General features: G+C 39.6%; 1 protein-coding gene across 1 annotated transcript; it reads left to right on the forward strand.

Annotated features, from left to right (window-relative positions):
• Window positions 1-629: 629 nt before the first annotated feature.
• On the forward strand, window positions 630-20,102 carry fam163a (family with sequence similarity 163 member A). Its single transcript, XM_017701242.2, has 3 exons — window positions 630-992; window positions 16,927-17,041; window positions 17,745-20,102. Exons 2-3 carry the CDS (start codon window positions 16,949-16,951, stop codon window positions 18,090-18,092), a joined length of 441 nt encoding a protein of 146 aa, XP_017556731.1. The 5' UTR covers window positions 630-992; window positions 16,927-16,948; the 3' UTR covers window positions 18,093-20,102.
• The last annotated feature ends 419 nt before the right edge of the window (window positions 20,103-20,521 follow it).

The following is a 20,521-nucleotide window of genomic DNA, read 5'->3' on the forward strand; positions in this document are numbered from 1 at the left end:
AGTGAACCTGCACGTTATCTTGAGTTGTTGATGATGTTGATGATGTTAAAATACTGAAAATATAAGCTTTCTTTGGGGACTATTTTGCCTTAGAACACCCTTCATGTATCCCTCCATCATGCATAGATGATTCTGAACAATGGTTCGGAATTCAGACAGTGTATTCATATCCATATCGTATGAAAAGTCTCTGTAAGGGAGCTTATAGAGACATTAAACTTCTCAGATGTGTGGTTCCTATCACCACCACAGTGAACAGTTCTGATTCTCTAGAACGAAGCATTTCATACCAAACCGCTTTAAGATGTAAACTAAGGTCTTGAGTTTGTTTGATGTAAAATGCTCGAGTCTACTTACAGTGGTGGTGGTAGGAACCAGACCTCTGAAGTGTTTTGATGCCTCTTGAAGCTCCCTCACAGTAAGAATTTACATCAAATGGTTGCATCTCGTTTTTTATTATTATTATTTAGTGATTTTTTTTTTTAAATGGTTGATTTCCCCTTTAAGCGTGCTTTGTTCCCCTTTTTAAAAATATATATTTAGAAAATATCATGATATATTTGCTCAAACCCGCCCAAGTCGGTAAGATCCAATAAAGTCTCATCTCACTGCTTTCACATCAGGCTGCCTGTGAGGATGCGGGCTGCTCTCTGACCTGTATTGAATAAAGCATCCATCAGCTCAGACTCCACAGCACAAAGCAGCTGCAGCCCAGAGCTTCTCCTCCACAGAGCCGCCGAGCCGAGCTACTCTCAGCACGCACAGCCTGAGGAGAGGAGCACGGGGAGGCTGAAGGCTGAAGAGATGCAGACTGATGCAGCTCGAATGCTGTGAAGAAGTTGTTTTTTTCGGGATTATGGGAACAGCGGGTTGTGCTGCAGCAGAGCACCGGAGCTCGTAGCAGGCTGGTCGGATTGGGAGCCCGTGTGCGGACAACTCTTCACCCAGACACCGCAGCTGCAGCTCTCCCGAAACAAAGACAGTAGATTGAGGTACGATTTCCATATATCGCGTTAAAAAGAAAGTCGAACACGTTCAGCTCAGCCTAGCTTCGCCAGGTTCGTTCCCGTTCCACCTTAAACAGTGCAGCAGTTACATTCTTGCGCCTGCAACTGCTGCACCATTTAAGGTGGAACGGAGAAAATCGAATGAGCTGACTTCAGCTGCTGAGTTTTACCCAGAGGAGCTAACCTGACCTAGCTACGTTAGCCGCTTTAGCTGCTCTGGAAATGAAGATATTTGGGGGAGTGAAATCGTCTTAAAAGTGTCGTCTCCTATACGTAATATTTCTCCTTATGGTGTTGTTTAATCTGATAAGAACATTATAGTATTACTTAAGATTATCTAGATTGTGTTTCACTCGTTTTAAGTTATTTTATGAAGTAAAACTGCTCAGCTAACAGATGCTTTAGATTGTGCTAAGAAACACTGCTTGAAAACAAACCCAATACCTCAGCCAGTGGAACAAAATCATTTCACTACACTTTAAAAAAAAGGTTCTTTAGTAAAGGCAGGGCTTCTGTTTAGAACCAAGAGTCCTATAAATATATAAAACCATGTAAATAACCCTTTAAGCATGAATTGGTTCTGTATAGAACTTCTAAACAGAACCATTTCATGCTTAAAGGGTTCCTTGCATCGTGAAATGGGTCTTCAGATTGATGGAGAATATCGATGTGGTCGGAATTAAACCTTGCATCTCCAAAATGGTAACTTTACAGGAGAGGGAAAAAACCTACTTTACCTGTCATGTAAGTGAATGGAACCAGACGTTTTCCATGTCATTTTTGGGTAGTTTATGTTGGTCTGTTCATCATGAAATTTACACACAATGTATAGGGTGGCACGTATTTTCAAATTATGCCAAAAACTGAAAAACGCCAAAAAAGGCAGATACTAGGTTTTCTTCTGACGACGATATGTTGTATATGGATCTATATAGAAGAAATGGTTCCCCTGCGGTCAAGGGTGTAACGAAAGCAGAACCCTTGGTGCTACATAGAACTATTTTATATAGAACCAGGCACAACATACTAGCTCCATCGACATGAAGAACCTTTCTGTGTTTAAAGGGTTCTTTGCATGGTGGAATGGTTCTTCAGATTGATGGCTCCCAAAAAGCTTTCTGCTGTCTATGGTGTAACAATAGCAGAACCCTTTCTGGTTATATAGAACCAGTTACAAACATACAAGCTCCACCACCCTGAAGAACCATTTCATCCTTCAAAAGAACCGTTTTAGCATGAAATGGTTCTGTTTAGAAGTGCCTACAAAACCATTTCATGCTTAAAGGGTTATTTGCATGCTGTACCAATCCCTTTACTGAAGAACTCTTGAAGAACCGTCTTTTTTAAGTGTGTAGATAAAATCTTTGTCGTCCACCTGCCAAGGTGTCATTCTTTGCAATGTGCTGAATGTGGATTTTTCACCTCAGTTGGACACTCATCAGCACTAGATATGCGTCTCATGCAGACCGACGTTATGTCCCTCTCTCTGTCCACCTCTCTGTCTGTCTGCTCGTCGTATTCACCTTTCACCTGTGCAGGCGATGATGCATTGGCCCTGCTGTCATGCTTATCACAGTAATGTAATATTACAAACAGTGTCATGTTCCAAATATAGGCTCCTCTTTCTGCTCTTACCTCACTGCTCTTCATTATGTTAATGAGACCCCCGCCACTCTGGTACCTCCCCCTCTTACTGGAACATGTTTTACCTCATCCTTAGTCATAACGGTAAAAGAACATGTTCAGCACTTCAGTCAGAGGGGAGCTGGAGCTGAAGTTCGAGCTCTCTACAGGGCGTAGAGCATGCGAGCTGGAGTAAAAGTGGTTTGGTTGGTGGATGCTGTGGGGGGAGCGAACATAGAAACATAGCATAATAGAAATCTAGTATTGTTCTAACCCGAACTGAAAGGGGTTGTACTATATTTGTCTCAAAAAATGGGTTTTTAAACCAATTTGTTTGAATACTTTTTGTCGAAAGAAGTTTTTAGTATTAAGATTTTGAAAGAAAAGCTGGTTAGAACGTAATTTTACAACAACATTTAAAAAAGGTGGAGCTTCAATGGTTCCTTAGTAAAGAAAAGGGTTCTATATATTCTCACATCACTTTTCTCTCAGGTGGAGGAATGCAAGTAACTAAGTGTAATACATCCAATATACTAGATAGCAAGATTTTTAATGATTTAAAAACAATAAATATGTTAAAATTCACACAGTAATCCAATTCATTTTAAACTGGATGCAGTCCATTTCATTTTTATAATTTTTTTTTTTTTTTGGACTTTTATTTTTAAAGGGGGTGGGGGGGGTGCAAGAATAGACTATTCCTTCAACACCTAAATGGCCACTGCCCACCCAGTTTTACTACATACCCCTGTAACCTAAGAAAATCTTTGCCAATTTGCATTATAGTTCACGTAGTTCCTGAACAATAGCCTTAGAATGGACTTAGGCTGAGATTTTAAGGGGTTAATATATGATACTTCTTGCTTATTTAATTAACTAAAGTGGGTGTGTTGGATTAGACTTTCAGTAATAGTAATAGTTGTGTTGTAAGTAATGCTGACCTGCTTTATGACCTGGAAAGTGTAAATGAGAAAGGTTCATGTCTTGATGTGAAAGTAACAGTTTATCCTGTTTGACTGACTCATTTTTTCTCTGTGGTCCAGTATGTTCTCTACGGAGGTCCTCTTTTTTCTTTTTCTTTTTTTTTTGTGAACATGGTGATGAGTGCTTTTTGAGAGGGAAGGGGAGGACTCTCAGGCTGAATACCTGCCTAAAATTGCTCACTGATGGAGGAATATTGTTTCAGGAATGCCATTTGAATTATTGAAAGCCAGGTTTTTATGCTTGCTGGCTCACGTGGCTTCAAGTACAAAGGTAGTGTCTTCCTCAGTATGGCTGGAATTTCACTCTGAAACCAGGACACGGAAGTGTATCTCTCACTATGGAAAAAATGATGAAAGTGAAACACAGTGAAATGCGGTACAATTTATATATCGCTGATTCTGAATATAATATATTTTGATGGGAGGTAGAGTGCTTCTCAGTAAATATTGGAGCTACTAAGTTTTGTGGAAGAATTTCTCAAGAAGTAAAATCAATTATTCCAATTGCCGGATTGCAGGTGGCCTCATTTGTATTGTATGTAGTTCAGCGTCAGAAAACACATTTTTAATATTTGAGATGACTTAACAACTCAGTCCGTTTGAGGCAAGTGTGTGATGATGTACTAACATGCTGACCTTATGCTTTAAACCTTCTGTTTAAATCCATTACATTAGCTGTGCAGCTCATGCACACAACTGAAGAAATGAATTTCAGACACCAAACATATCTTGACTGATTGAGTAGATTTGGAGTTTGGGGAGGTTGTGTTAATTCTATTTTTGCACAAACCATCAAATGTTTTTACTGAATGAAGTAAAAATGAATTAGATATAAATGAAACTGCCATAGCAAGCGCCGATAATATTGTCCAAGGTGGTTCGTACTGGTCCTGGAGCAAGGGTCAGCGACCAAAAGAGACCAAAAGAAACTTTGTCAAGTTTCAACAAAAATCTAACCACCTTGGGAGCTACAGTATTTCACGTCTATTTTATTGAAGTAACGTTTCACTGTCTTGGCTGTAAATATGTCTCTATATGTGTTAATGTCCTAGTACAGGCTGAAAATATAAACAAGCTTTATCTCAGCTATAGCTGCTTTTCTCGCATCTCCACAAAAATCAAATTAAAATTAAAACAAATCACATTTATTGTCACATCACATTTACACAGGTGGAAAGTGAGTGAAAATCTTATGTGCGTAGCCCCTTGTAGAATTTAAATACAAAAAATATATGTATCTAAGAAGAAAAATAAATATATATATATATATATATATATATATATATATATATATATATATATATATATATATATATATAAACACACACACAAAGAATCTGAATATACACACACTATATTGCCAAATGTATTCACTCACCCATTCAAATAATTGAATTCAGGTGTTCCAATCACTTCAATGGCCACAGGTGTATAAAACCAAGCACCTGGGCCTGCAGACTGCTTCTACAGACATTAGTGAAAGAATGAGTCGCTCTCTGGAGCTCAGTGAATTCCAGTGTGGTACTGTGATCGGACGCCACCTGTGCAACAAAGTCCAGTCGTGAAATTTCCTCACTACTAAATATTCCACAGTCAACTGTCAGTGGTATTAAAAGTGGAAGCGATTGGGAAGGACAGCAAAAAGTGGTCGGCCACGTAATATGACAAAGCGGATGCTGAGGCACATAGTGTGTAGAAGTTGGCAACTTTCTGCAGAGTCAATCACTACAGACCTCCAAACTTCATGTGGCCTTCAGATTAGCTCAAGAACAGCGTAGAGAGCTTCATGGAATGGGTTTCCATGACTGAGCAGCTGCATCCAAGCCTTACATCACCAAACGCAATGCAAAGTGTTGAATGCAGTGGTGTAAAGCGCCGCGTCTGTTTTCTAAAGCAGTGGAGACGTGTTCTCTGGAGTAACGAATCATGCTTCTCCATCTGGCAATCCGATGGACCAGTCTGGGTTTGGTGGTTGCCAGGAGAACGGTACTTGTCTGACTGCATTGTGACAAAGTGTAAAGTTTGGTGGAGGGGGGATTATGGTGTGGGGTTGTTTTTCAGGAGTTGGGCTCGGCCCCTTAGTTCCAGTGAGAGGAAATCTTAATGCTTCAGCACCAAGAGATTTTGGACAATTTCATGCTCCCAACTTTGTGGGAACAGTTTGGGGACGGCCCCTTCCTGTTCCAACATGACTGTGCACCAGTGCACAAAGCAGGTCCATAAAGACATGGATGATTGTGTTTGATGTGGAAGAACTTGACTGGCCTGCACAGAGTCCTGACCTCAACCTGATAGAACACCTTTGGGATGAATTGGAGTGGAGGCTGAGAGCCAGGATTTGGATAATAGATAATAAATGAGATGCAGGTACTCAGGGATAGAATACTGATATAGAAATCTTCCAGATTATACAAGATGGATATGAGATGTACAAGATGTCAATCTATATATGTAAGTACGCATTTGCTAGATTGAAGGTGCAGAGGATCAGAGTCAGTGTGATGAGATGAGGATGAGGTGTAGATTTTCCCTGGAGATGATGATTCAGAAGTGCAGCGACAGGCCTATAGACTGATACACCCTGATTTAACAGTCTGATGGCTGGGGGAAGAAACCAAAAGTTTTACAAGAAAAGCAGTTTCTTGTAAAATGTTCCTTAAGGTTTCACTTTGTACAAAGCTGAAGTCAGCTTCTCATTCACCAGCTTCTTGTTTGAATTTTCCTGTTCCATCTTAAATGGTGCCTTAGGCACCAGAATGTATCTAACTTTGTTGCACCATTTAAGGTGGAACGTGAAAATCGAAAAAGAAGCTGGCGAATGAGAAGCTTTGCGACAGATTAAGCATATCAGGAAATCAACTGGAGTGCTTATAAACGCAAATAAGTCAATTTGTCTACAAATAATCGTTCGTTCGCTACTAGCTAGAAGACTTGATTGTTGTCTGCGTTGCTATGTAACCAGCATTTTGTGTGCCAACCTTCAGGGTTAAAGGGTGACTAAGCAGTTATACATATAACGGTGTGTTGAAGGATCAGCAGAGCTTTATTTTACTGCAACGGGTGATTATTTTTACCTAAAAATCAAACTCCGCTGTGGAGCCAACACAGTAGCAGTAAAAGAGCCGCATGCTGCAACCCCTGCTTTAGAGGAACCATGGGCACTGGCTGGTTTTACTCTATAGACTTCTGCCAAAAGCAGAACAGGAGATATGAATTATGTGTGGTGTGTGAAGGTGTGCCAGTGTAGAGCAAATCAAGTCCAACAGATCTATGGAAGGGCTTACATCATCCATTATGTGAGGCCACATTTTGAGCCATCACTGCTACACTTGGCCCTCCTGCTTGTTGACTATGCTGTTTCAGCTTTTTATGGCTTTTTTGACTATACAGCAATATCGTTAGAGAACAGATCCAGTTCTTCATGTGAAAAAGCTGCATACCGTATGCTTTACAGGTTCACCTCTCCAGCAAACATAACATCTCTGCACATCATCCACTATAGCTACTCTTTCTCCAGCAGTACTCTGTAGGCCTCTGTCACTAAAGTGAATGACACAGGAAGCGCTGAATAAGGAGGCGGCCGGTGGTTTAAGGTTGTTGGACATCTGAGACCGGCTGTGGCTTTGTCCTTGGGCTGGGAAGCTCATGTGGAACACCTATAAATCCTGCAACCCTGGTCTAATTCCCTGCACGCAGACGCATCCTGAAACGGCATGACCTGAGGCATTTCAGTGCTGTCATATCAAATTTCATAACTCATTTATATCGTGAAAAGGCAATCTGCTGTTTTAAAATTGAGAACTTTACCTGTTGATATCTTACTATTTTAATTGCCATGGTAACATTTTTGTTATTATTATTGTTATTTTTGTTATAATGCAGTGTGGTTATACATTTTACAAAATGTTCCTCATTAGAGATGTTAATATTACTCATAATATTCAACATTTCAAAGAATTATATGAAGTGAATGAAACAATTAATAATAACTACTATAATTATCTGTTTACATTCACTTACTTTAATTTTTATTTCATTTTTCATCTTCCATGGCTGTGAGCACAACTGAAATGTTGGCATTTTTATCTACATCTCCCTAGTGTCCTGCTAATTATTGAAACCTGTGAAGTTGCACAGAACAGATATATTAGAATCATTTTCAACCCTTGCCTGCACCCAGATTAGTTTATATTATTGAAAACATTGATTCCAAACCTTATGAACACGAGTTTTGTTATGACAGGGACAATTTAGTCTTATTACTGTAATGCAAAGTGCTGCATCCTGGTTCACTGGACCAGAAAAAAGGTCCCCAGAGAAGCACAAATACATAAATTACATTAGTTCTTTAGCTATGAATCCCATTTCAGTCTTTGCCCAGCAATACAAAAGGGCACCATGTTTCATCTGAAGCCTCCGAAAGTGAGCGGCTTTGATACTGGCATGCTTTATGCAGGCATGGGGATTTTCTGGGAAGCCATACAAATAAACGCATTTTGCTTTTTTCTGTGGTGAGCATGACACTGTGACTAATGCCCTGCTGTTGCTTGCCCTCAGGGAAGCCCTCTGAAATACAAGCTTGTAAAAAGCAACACTGTAACATACAGTCGACATCAAGATGAGCTTAGCCTGTAGTGCTGATTAACTGAAGTGCTGTCCTGTTGTACTCACGGGAAATCTCACGACACATGCTTGTTTTTGCTTTATTTTTCAATTCAGTTGCCACCACAGGTTTGCTGATTTCACACAGATTTCACATAAATGAAAACTGATGTCTGGAATTAAAACAATAAAATGCAAGAACAACAAATGAAGGATGTAGGCTCTTTAAACCTTCAGGAAATAGTGCCACTGTGGCTGCAGGTTATATGGGAAAATCATAGGTTTATATCTTCGTTAGTCTCTGTGATAAAGATGTGGTTTTAAAAGTGGGCGTGTGAAATTACATTTACTTCAATTACATTTACTTGAATTTACCGCAGTGAGTGCGTTTCAGACTTCCTGAGAGGTCGAGCTCAACTGTGATGAACTTTGACACACAAATTCACACCTTTGTCCAGAAACTACCATAAAATTTCTACTTATACAAAATCCAAATGTCTCATGTACATTCATGACAAGCTTGAACTGCTTCCCTCAGCCAATCAGCTGCTCTGCTCACCAACAAATCAGCACTAGAAGTAATGCCAGCCTATCGGCACTCATTAGCATTAATGCTGAAGTTGGCAGTAACAAAGATCATGATTGTTAACAATGTACAAGTGAACAGGATGTATACAAATGTATATCAGCTGCAGATTTCTGTGGATCTTCCAGAAATCGTAAAAATGTGAGTGGAGTGTTTCGAAAAATAGAGCAAGGTTATAAAACTAAGACTCCTGTAAATTTGGCAGGAATCTTTCCAGTGTGCCATACAAATTGCAGGGTTTTCTAATTATCTTCAAATAGCCCTTTTGGTTGTTATTGCTTGTTATCCTTTGCTTGGCACTGTTATGGCTATGGACCATAATTATGGACACTATTGTTGTTTCCACTAAGCGTTTCCAGCATGGACAGCATGCCTGCTTAAATGGGCTCCATTCAAGAGATAATATTGAGATGGTGTCCACTGGGTTCAGACAGGAAATGGACTACACAGATAAAGCTACACAGATATAGATGGAGTAGATAGAGTGAAATAAAGAGTGGTAAGGTTGATGGAATGAGGAGAGGGGCATGTCATGATGAGGACAGACAGAAAGTGAAGGATGAGATAAAAGAGGACTGTGTGCCCAGACTGGACAGAGCAGATAAGGGAGGGGAGGGGAGTTTGGCAGATCCCTCGGCCGGGCCGGTGCTCAAAAGGTATCTAAACTGGAGACAAACCAGGCTGACAAGGTCTGATGCTGCCCAAGCCTATCACACTTAAAAAAGATGGTTCTTCAAGTGTTCTTTAGTAAAGAACAGGGTTCTATTTAGAACCATTAACATGCAAAGATCTCTGCATGATTAAAGGGTTCTTTGCATTGGGAAAGCGCTCTTCAGATTAGTGGGAAATGTGTTGTATATGGTTCTATATTGCACCTTTTTGAAATGGGTTCTATATAGCACAGAAAAGGGTTTCTCTCGTGTTACAAGCTTGACACAGTTAAACCCTTTTTTGGTGCCATATAGAACCCTTTTCAAAGAAGTGCTATATAGAACCATCTACAACACATTTTCCATTAATCTGAAGATCCCATTTATGATTCAAAGAACCCTTTAATCATGCAAAGGGTTCTTTGAATTGAGTATTAATGTTCTTCAGTAAAAGACCATTGAAGAACCATCTTTTTTAAGACTGCACACACAAAGGGAGGCCGAATGAGGCTGTATTAAAATGACATGGCATGTGAAAGCAAACTAAACACAGACATGCATATAAACATATCTAGGCCTGTCACAATATTAATGTTCTAGCTGATGATCAGTAATTATTGTGATTAACAATTGGTCTAGTTTTTTGTTCAAGTGGCCAGATGATGATCAAGTATCTTGCCCTGTAGCTGTTGCTAAATAGTAGCTCCAAACCAGAGAAATTATAAATGACAAGACTGGTCACTGAGTGTGATACGAATAGGAAATCTCATAATGGTCAACGTGGCATCTGTTTACAGGGAAAGTCCTGCCCTTGCAATAATGCCAAAAAAATCAGCATTTGGTAGCAGTAAAGCTAACCAGTCGGTGCTCAACGCAGTAACTGTAATGCCATCCAAAGTTGGCCGTATTTAACAATAAACAAGTGAACATACTACAAACAAATATATTAGCTGCAGATGATCTGTGGATCATCCAGAAATCGTAAATGTGAGTGGAGCATTTAAATAATGGAGCAAGGTTATAAAGATAAAACTGGCTTGCTGATAAAGCTGCAAGAGGTGAAAGCTCTCCGTCACTGTGGAAATATGCGTATGTGATGGTACAAGCTAAAAAAAAAACAAAAAAAAAAACATTTTTATATGTTACTTGAACTGTACAGTCTCTTCATGCTGTTTCTGTCAGATTTTGACTGCCATTTCAAATGTTTTGAAACTTTAAGATAGTGTTCAGTTTTGGGTTTATTGGTCTGTCTGTGTTCAGAGAAATAGGCGCCTGGACGTGTAGGACTGGAAACTGCCCAGAGGCATTGGCAAGTCAGAAGTTAGAACTTTTGTTGTTTTTGTAAAACCCCTGATGTCGCAGTTAATCCATTTTATGCTTTCTTTTATTTACATGCATTTGCTTCAGTCCAGCTGATGAAAATGGACCCAGTTCATGCTGTTTGTTAAGATGTGGAAAATAACTTTGGTTTTGCATGAAATATTGCTATGTAATGATGTATGGCTTTGTAATAATAATACATTTATTACTCTGATTGATGGGTAAACTTTCCTGTCATGTTCCTGGGTAGTGATAAACTAGGGTCACTATGCCTGTACAAAAAGCCACCTTTGGTACACTTTATGGTGCAACAAATGTAAATGATTTTGGTCAGAATAATGCAGGTCAGTTTTTAACCTTTTTACTTTGAAGTAGTTGAGATGTGTTGGAAAGCATTTATAGTTAGCAGTATAGTTATAGATATTTTGTCTATAGTGTGCAGGTACAACTAGCATGTAAAAGCATACATAATAGCTTTATAGGTGTTGCTGAGTCATGTATAGTAGTTACTGTAAAATAAGGCTGATGGTTAATAACTGAATAATACGGCTGCTTTTCAGAGGTTGAATCCTGTAATTTTACCTAAAGGAAGGCTTCCACAAAGGCCTCAATGATTCCAGCTGGCTCAGTAGTGTTAGTGCAATAGTTAATTGGCTCAGCGATGGAGAGTGAGAGTGCTTCCTAAAGCAGAAGCGTGTGTTAGCCAGCGCTCGGCTGCAGGAATTCTTATCAGCGCCGCAGCCCTTCAGGCAGTAAAGGCGATTGAAAGCTGTGCCAGGCTCTTGCATTTTCATTGTTGCTCTAATCTGGGCTCGGCAGTGAGGAGAGGCTCATCCAGCCGTCCACTGGGCTGCTGTGTGAGCAGAATTTCAAACCGCTCTCCGTCCCACGTGCCAGACTTTAGATTCAGATGGGTGGGGGATGCAGAGAGATGGTGGGGCTGACATATTTGCCTACAGTTAGTCTGTTTCTGTCACTTATCAAATAGTGACAGCTTGTGCAAGCATTGAAACTGTGTGTCTGTCTTAGATGGCAAGATAAACAGTGCTCATTGTGTTTAAATTGAATTATTAGTGTTTTTTTTGTAGTGGCGTAGCTGTACAAAGTATATGATCTGTTACAGTGACGTCTCAATTTGATACGTTTTTCAAGAATGCTGTTAATTAGCACAGTTTACATTATGAAAGTACAATAATTCAAATAAAAGGTCTGCTTTATTGTGTAGCCCCAAGTTAACACACTAGTCACAAGCTAACATGGTAGTCAAAATATAACAACACACTATGTGGTTTGTCAAAGTATTCCTGAGCCCATGTGGTGATATCATCACAGAACCATGCTGGTTTTTAATGCAGTACCACACGAAGGTCAGGGGCACGCAGATGGTGAATGTCAGAATCTTTGTGAAATCTATTTAAGTGGTTTTTATTAAAAAAGAAATCTTGAGAACTGTTGGTGAATGAGGCCTGTTGTTCTTCAAACTGCACTTGGTAAGATGTGGGGATTTGGAGACCTCTCTGGTGGAAATGTGTAATTGCATGCAACCTGTGGAAGCACGTTGGTTGTCCTTCAGACCTCTTCCCCAAGCAGATGAATCTGATGTTTGTGAGCATGTCAAAAGGGTATTCAAAGAGAACTCAGTCACAGCTCAGTGGTAGTCATATGTAAGTGAATTATCTGCTGTTGTCATACCCTGATGAGTATAATGTTGATTTTCCTTGCACCTTCTCTTTGAGCATGTGTGTGCGGCGTGAGATTTGTATTTATATTGCTATGTTGGCTTATAGAAGGTGCTGAAAGTGTGATAATGTGTTTCACACATTCATTTAATTAAGTGACCCTTATGAGTCCCACAACGGGGAAATTTCACCTCCGCATTTAACCCATCCGTGAAGTGAAACACCACATACACTCTAGTGAGAGCACAAACACACACACTAGGGGGCAGTGAGCACACTTGCCTGGAACAGTGGGCAGCCCAATCTGCAGCGCCCGGGGAGCAGTTGGGGGTTAGGCGTCTTACTCAAGGACACCTCAGTCATGTGCTGTCGGTTCTGGGGATCGAACCAGCGACTTCCGGTCATGAGGCTGGTTCCCTAACCTCCAGCCCATGACTGCCCCAATTTAACCCACATAGTGTGAGCTTTGTTTTAATCGGTCAGTACTGCTGTAAAGAAATTTTGGAAATATGACCGGTTCAACTGTATTGTGTTGTGTTGTATTTTTCTGTTGTGGCGTCATGTGTTTTACGAGGGACGAGTTTTGTGCTGTTTGGCTTATGTGGCTTATGTACATTATTTAGGGCCTAGTTAATGTTTTTTGCTTGTCTGCACAATATAGTCAGTCGGGCAATGTTTAGTGTCTGAAGTTTGCTTCTTTAGTTTTGCACGGGAGCTAAGAGGCTAATGTAGCTAACAAGTATTGGAAGCTTATAGTCATCAATTTTCAGGACATTTGTACAGATATGTATGTACTTGTAACATAGGTTTCTACTTTTACAGATATCACAATGTCATACAGCATCAGAAATAGATGAGTGAGTCTATTTAGCATCTTGTGGTTTGAGGTGTGGATGGATTCAGGCATGCAGTTTACGCAATGCCTGCAACACTTAGCTCTGTAGCACTAAAGATGCTAACTTCAGACACCAAACGTCTTGCCAGATTCACTACATTTAAAGCGAAGGGAGAAATATATAAATCATTTTTGACTGAATCCTTGCATTAATAACCTGTCAGACCTCTTTTATCCACAGTGATGAATTATTTCCCGCACAGAGCGAGAGAATGAATATTTAGAGAGGAAGGAGCAGGTGTCTCCGTTTCGCTCTCGTTCTCTTTTTCTCTCTCTCAGCCTGTTGTGAGCCTTCATTATCCTCATCCAGCTGCATGATTGCATTTCATCATGCCAGCTCCTTAATCAAATCTGCACTCCTAGTCAAATTTGATTCTGACGAGCTGCTTGACCCAACACTTCCTCTGTCAGCACGGCCTGTATACAACTGACAGAATAGAAACAACAAGAACTCACGTTGGACAGTGTATGTCTCTCTGTCTCTCTGCTTCTCTGTCTCTTTGTTTCTCTCCCCTTATCTCTCATCTGCCCACAGCTTTATCTATTGATCTGTCCATCCAGCTGTCTGTCCATCTATATAATGCCTGACTGACCCAGTAACATATCAAATCAGGGAGAGTCTGATTTCCCGATGGGAGGTTCACTGGTTTCATAGGGGTTCATATCATGAACAACCGCATTTTTCTTTTTCACTTATATGAGTTTAATGTAGCATATCAACACAGTTACAGTGTTGAAACACTGCTCACTCCCCAACCATACAATCCAAGCTGCAAAAACAGCCCGTTTTGTATTCACCGTTTTTGTGATGTCACACATACCATTCCATTCATCACACCGCAGTAGCACTTTAGCTACACCCATTTACACTGAAATTATAGTGTTCCAACCTTGACTGCTCTCTGAATGAGGCCCAGTAGGGAGCAGCCAGTCAGAGATGATTTTTCCCTTTTAAAGGTGCAGTAACAAAACCAGTCCGATTAATTGTAAGACATATAAAAAGAGGTTGTAAATTGGTTGAGTAAAATGAATTATGGCTTACAAATTGTTGTAAGTAGGCCTAAAATATAATGCAGGATAAGGGCCCTTTACTGTGAAACCCAACATAAAACCCTCAATTGTAAATCAGTGGACTTGGGTTTTCAATCATTCCAAAAATGAGAGACACCCATAGTTGTCGTTGTCTCAATCTCTCTTTCTTGAGACCCCTCTCTAACTCTAGCTGTTGATCTCCCCGTGTGTCTGTCCACCCATTCTATCTCTTAACTGACTGAGCCAGTAACATCGAAACAACAACATAAACATTATATCACAATATTTTAATAAATATCATGATATTATTTTTGTGTATCAGCAATGATCAACTATTATATGCATTTTGTTATACTTACAGAGGTATTCCAGCCTAAAACTGCAGTGTAGTATGGTATTTATTATGTTATGCAATATTCTGTAGTGCAACATTATATACCATATATACTGCATCGTATCATGTTTGTGTTTTCATCCATCAGTGTCCTCTCACTACAATACCCAGCATGCACTAGGCACATATCTCATACAACCACGCACACGGCAGTGAAGAAATCCTGACTGCTAGTTTAGCCGCTGATGTAGGCAGGTAGCAGGGACAAAATATAATACATTTCAAACGGTCCTCCCTCAGATATTTGCTCCAGAGTGCTCGTAGGTTGTCAAAAGTTCCTCCCACATTTGAGATATCATAATTTCCTAGTCTGTAAAGTAGAAAGTCTCGCTCTGGAGGCTACTGTGGTGCCACTGTAGGAGGCAATGTGGGAGACATGTTAACAACAGTTGTTTCGTTTTATTCATGTTTTATTTTGGCCAAAGTTCCCCTTTCATTTTCACTATGAATAGTATCGAGAACCCTGAGGAAAACAACATCAATACAAATTAGGGTAATTTTATTGCCCACCTGTAGGATCAGGTTACAGTTCTTTGAATCAGATTATGTGTTTGGATAATGACCATCTGATTGCTATTTCAGTTTTGCCCCTTTGCCCTCCTGTCCAGCATACTGTGGACTGGGTGAATATAAGCTGTGCAACTGAGTCTCCTGCCCAGACGGATTTGATTTTGTTGCTGTAGAGACGCACCAGGGTACACAAACAGGAAGCGGCAAATTGGATGACTACATGTCCATTCTGGGCAGTAAGAAAATGATACTGAAACACATTTGATATTTGTGGTGATACAGATATGATACAGAGTTTCAGTACCACTCTGTGTGCGTCTTGGATCTGATGGGAAAATGCTGAAATTTATATTACGTATTATATTGTATTATATACAGTGTATTATAAATCTATGTTATGTACTGACTTAATAGACCACCACCCAAATGTAATTGGGTGTAGTCTATTGCACTGAAATATGTTCCCTGCTCTTTTTTCAGTTACTGAAGACGACTTTATTTGGTCTGAATGGGTATAGGGCGCCATCCTGTGGTTTTCTTTTCTATCTGCATTTTCACCTTTATGCTGTGTTAATGAAGTGCTGAGAATGATTCACCACCCAAATGATATATACCCAATATGATATATACCCTAATAAAATACCTGCTCTGTGGTGGTCCTGGGGGGGTATATATATACATATACATACGTGTATATATATATATATATGTAATTTAAACCATAATTTATTTCATATTTTAAAAGGTGTATATATATATATATATATATATATATATATATATATATATATATATATATATATATATATATATATATATATATACCTTTTAAAATATGAAATAAATTATGGTTTAAATGATAATTAATTGGAAATACTACAAAGACAAAAACGCAACATCAGATGTTGAAACTGAGAAGTTGTATTGTATTTTGAAGAATATAAGCCTGTTATGAATTTGATGCCAGCAACACCTTTCAAAACAGTTGGGACAGGGGCAAGTTTACCACTGTGCTGCATCACCTCTTCTTTTAGCAGCACTCTATAAGTGTTTGAGGGGACATTGAGGGGACCAACTGCTGTAGTTTTAAAAGTGAAATGTTTTCCTGTTCTTACTTTATTTAATATTTCAGCTGCTCTACAGTTTGGGGTCACCTTTGACATGTCAAATGTGCACTGCAATGGACTGATGATCTGTCCAGGGTGTTTCCTGCCTTCCGCCCAGCTCCCCCAATGACCCAGAAGGATAAGCCGCTTAGAAAATGTATGTGTCCCAAATGTTTTCAGTGGTGACAAGTCTGGACTGCAAACGTGCCATTTAGTCCACGAAGTCTTGAACTGCAGAGCCATGCTGTTGTAATACGTACAGAATGTACGCTGTATATCTGCACTACTATGTCTAACGCTGCATTTAAAGACTTGAAGATTTGTGTTTTTTGTATTTCAGTTATGAAGTAATCCCTTAGTTGTAGCAATTTTGCATTTTAACGTACTGTCATTGTTTATTTGGTGAATTTAACATATTTGCAGAAGACAATGTAGTCAACAAATGATGTAGTTCAGCCAGGACTTTTGACTTTAGGCCTAAAATTGCACAATGAAGTTGAATGTGTCTGTTCTAAGCCTGTGCCTCTGTTTGTTGCCAGGGTTTAATGGAGATCAGGTCGAATGACAGCGGGAACTGTCGTCATAACTGGAGGAATACTCGCAACGGTGATACTGCTGTGTATCATTGTAGTGCTTTGCTACTGCCGACTCCAGGTGAGCTCTGAAGGAAAGTGTGGCACTGCAGGCAGCATTCAATGATTCATGTGCATAGTCGCAATCTCAGTATCACTACGATCCAAAATAACCAGATTAAATATGTATTTTGAAGGTTTAGTTATCATCACCATTTTCCTTAAGGGGTATCAAACTTGCAGGCATCAGTAGTTTTGTGGTTCACTAAAACAAAACAACAAAGTTTCATTGTTGAAGGGCTTAAATTAGAAGCTCACAAATCTGGAGTGCAGTGTGTCTCCAGGGCCCATATTTTACATGTCCTTGTATTTTATAACATGATTTTATGCACCAGTATACATCTCTTCTAGCTGACCCCTTCACAAAAATCTAAAAAGTGGCCGTTTGGATTGAAATCAGGGAAGTTTGTAGGCTGAAAATGTGGTCATATATAAGTATGTTCATGGTTGTGACATCACAGTCATGATGAATTCAAAATGGGCTATGTTTTGCAATATTTGCAAAAGTGAATATTACATTTTAAAAAATGTACTAGCCTACATTCAAGAGTATTACTTCGAAAGAGTCAAAAAACATTGTTTAAATTAGTAAAATTAGTTTTCATTTAATTGAATATTTAATAAATAAAGTTTTTTTCCATATGGGCCCTTTAACCCTGCTTTATATCTTCACTGTCTCTGCTAATCATGTTCATTTCAGGCTGTTTCTTTTCTTCTGTTCTCAGTATTACTGCTGTAAGAAGAATGGGTCTGATCCCGACTCCACCTCCTGTTCTCAGGCTCATTTGGCCTGCGACTCCTGCAGCCCACCCAGGCCGGACGGGTCTGGTGTTACGCCCCTGTCCCTTTCGGCCCGCAGCTTCTGCCCCACTTGCTCACCCTATGGCTCGTCTTACTACATCCGCGCCACGGACGAGACGCGCAACGGGGCAGAGCGCATCGGCTACATGCCCGGTCAGCATGACAGCCCATCTCTGTCCCTCACGCTGCCCTCCACACACAGCACCTCGCTGAGCTCCCACACCCTGCCAGACTTCTACTCCAACACTCGCGCCATCAGCACAGACGTCTGACCAGTGGTCGGAAAGTTACAGGCCGTATAAGGTGTTGTTTCTGGCCAAGACCGCTGAAGTACAGAGTACACTGGGGTACAAGGGCACCAGGAAGATTCCCAGGAAGATTTATGGACACTGATGTTCATGATTGATACACTGCTACATGCTAACGTTGAACTTGCATCTTCTGTAAAAAGTCTGGAAGACTTCAGTTGACAGCTGATACATGTGCTTTCTGAAAGGAAACAGCTCCCCGTACCAGCAGGTGGCAGTAGTCTGTATTTGTAACTAAAAAAAATGAAAAGAATCAGTAAGACAAACAAACTAGCCTAGCCTAGTGTGGACCCTGATGTTCTGGCTAGCCTAGATTGTTTGCTTTGCTCACTAATGTTCCTTTTTTGTGCACCGATTAGGTAAACACAACTCCCTCAAGGCCAGCAGTGACTAAAATCTATGGACGACACTCAGCCACAGACGCTCAATGACAACTGGTTTGGTGTGTCCGTCACTTGGCTCAGATTTGGGGAAAAAGGCCCCTGCTGCCCCAGGAACTCATTACCTTTGGTTGCCCAGGTTGGCTGTCTTGAGATATCTAAGCGTAGGATTCCTGATTTTACTGAATGAGGGCTATCCAACATGATGTCTCATCTGCTGCTGTTGGAGTTTTCTATGTTTGCCACAATTAAAAACAATCAAGTATTCACCTCCTTATTAATAGCAGTTTTTAATAGACAGAGTAGGAACAATCAAGGACACTACTTCCAATGAAAAACAGCAAAGGACTACGTACCCAGAGCTTTCTCTATGCAAGGTCAGTGTGGTCAAACAGTGAGAAAAGCAGCCCCACATTTTTCTACCTTTTAGCAAAAGGCAAAATCAAATCGAAAGACACAAATTCCCAAAACCTTGTCTTCTTTTGCAGTCGTTTTGAGTGCTGAACGACATCTGCTAACAAAGAAGGAACTGGTTAAAAAGAGTAAGAAAATATTCAGCATCTGTACTTTTAAAACAAGGTGAAAACACTTTACTCTTACAATGGTTTGCAGTTATTTTTATCAGGTGAGTTTCCCAGAAGTTGGTTTTGCTGAAATTGGGAGTTCCCTGATGACATAATCAGCTATTTCTGAATCTGTTTTTGTTTATGTTACATATGAAATACAGTTAATGGTTCACATTTCTGATTTATAATAGGAGGGTTTTGCCTCGTGTATATTGAGTTCCAATTTTAGTCCTAGAATTCTTAAATTCCTGATTGTGGCTTTAATGTTTACTGACATTTAATGTTTTTTACTCTATGAAATAACAAAATAGTAGCCAATCTTGGAAAAAATGTTATTGTGTATATATTGTGTCTTTCCAAAGAGGTTACAGTAGACAGACACTGTAAAGGGAGGGGAACTTTGGCTGCTTATGCTGATTCATTTACGGATGTGTGGTCTGCTTTTATTCAAGCTTTTAGATTGATACAAGATAGGAAAAGGAAAAGCTGTGCAGTTTGAACATGAATGAAATTTGGAGCATCCAGCAGCGCTGTTGTTTTGAGCACCAATGCCTGTTAAATCTCTTGAAAATCTTAACTTACTATTTTTCCCTTACCTAAAGTGATGTAAGACACTGGTCATGTATGAATTAATCCAAACGAATGCACTTGAACATGTTTTTGTAGGAAAACCAGACCAAACTGACATTTAATCTGGCCAAAAATGTTCAATTAATTTATGGAACTGTGTTATGAAGAAGTATACTTGATTTCAATATTGTGTTATTGGTATATGTTTGAGGACAAATAACACATGATAACGCATGATACACATAAAATTACATCACACTTATTTATTTGTTAACACTTTTATTTCACGTTCTGAAGTAATGTGTGTATTGGAAAGAGGCACCCCATTGAAACTCTTGTTTATCACGTGGAGAGGCTTATTTTAATGTATTATGTTTTTTTCAGTTTCCAATATGAGTAATAGTTTGAAAGTGGATGGAAACAGCAAAGCAAAAAAATAAAGATCATTATTAAACTGATAGTTGAATTTGGTGACAAATGTTGGGTTTCTATCCTTGCAGATTGTGTCGTGTTTAGAGAGCAACTTTAGTATCATTTGTGCTGTTTGTTCAAAGTGGTGTTAAAATATCAATATATCTGTCTTCACTATATGGCCAAAAGTGTGTGGACGTCCCTCCTAATTATTGATTTCTGGTGATTCAGCCACACTCATTGCTGACAGGTTTACAAAATCAAGCACATAGACATTGCAGTGTTCATAGACAAACATTGGCGGTAGAATGGGCCGTACAAAAGAGCTCAGTGACCTTAAACGTGGCTCTGTCATAGGATGCCACCTTTGCCACAAGTTAGTTGGTGAAATTTCTACCCTGCTAGATCTGCCCTAGTCAACTGTAAGTGTTTTTTGTGAAATAGAAGTATCTAGGAGCAACAAAGT

The sequence above is a fragment of the Pygocentrus nattereri genome, chromosome 15 (genome assembly GCF_015220715.1).
Source record: "Pygocentrus nattereri isolate fPygNat1 chromosome 15, fPygNat1.pri, whole genome shotgun sequence".
Lineage (NCBI taxonomy): Eukaryota > Metazoa > Chordata > Actinopteri > Characiformes > Serrasalmidae > Pygocentrus > Pygocentrus nattereri.

What these genes read in the sequence shown, in the direction of transcription:
- fam163a (XM_017701242.2), top strand. Translation starts at nt 16,949, where the DNA reads ATGACAGCGGGAACTGTCGTCATAACTGGAGGAATACTCGCAACGGTG. An exon ending in TTTGCTACTGCCGACTCCAG is followed by an intron (nt 17,042 to 17,744) that starts GTGAGCTCTGAA and finishes TTCTGTTCTCAG; the next exon opens with TATTACTGCTGTAAGAAGAA.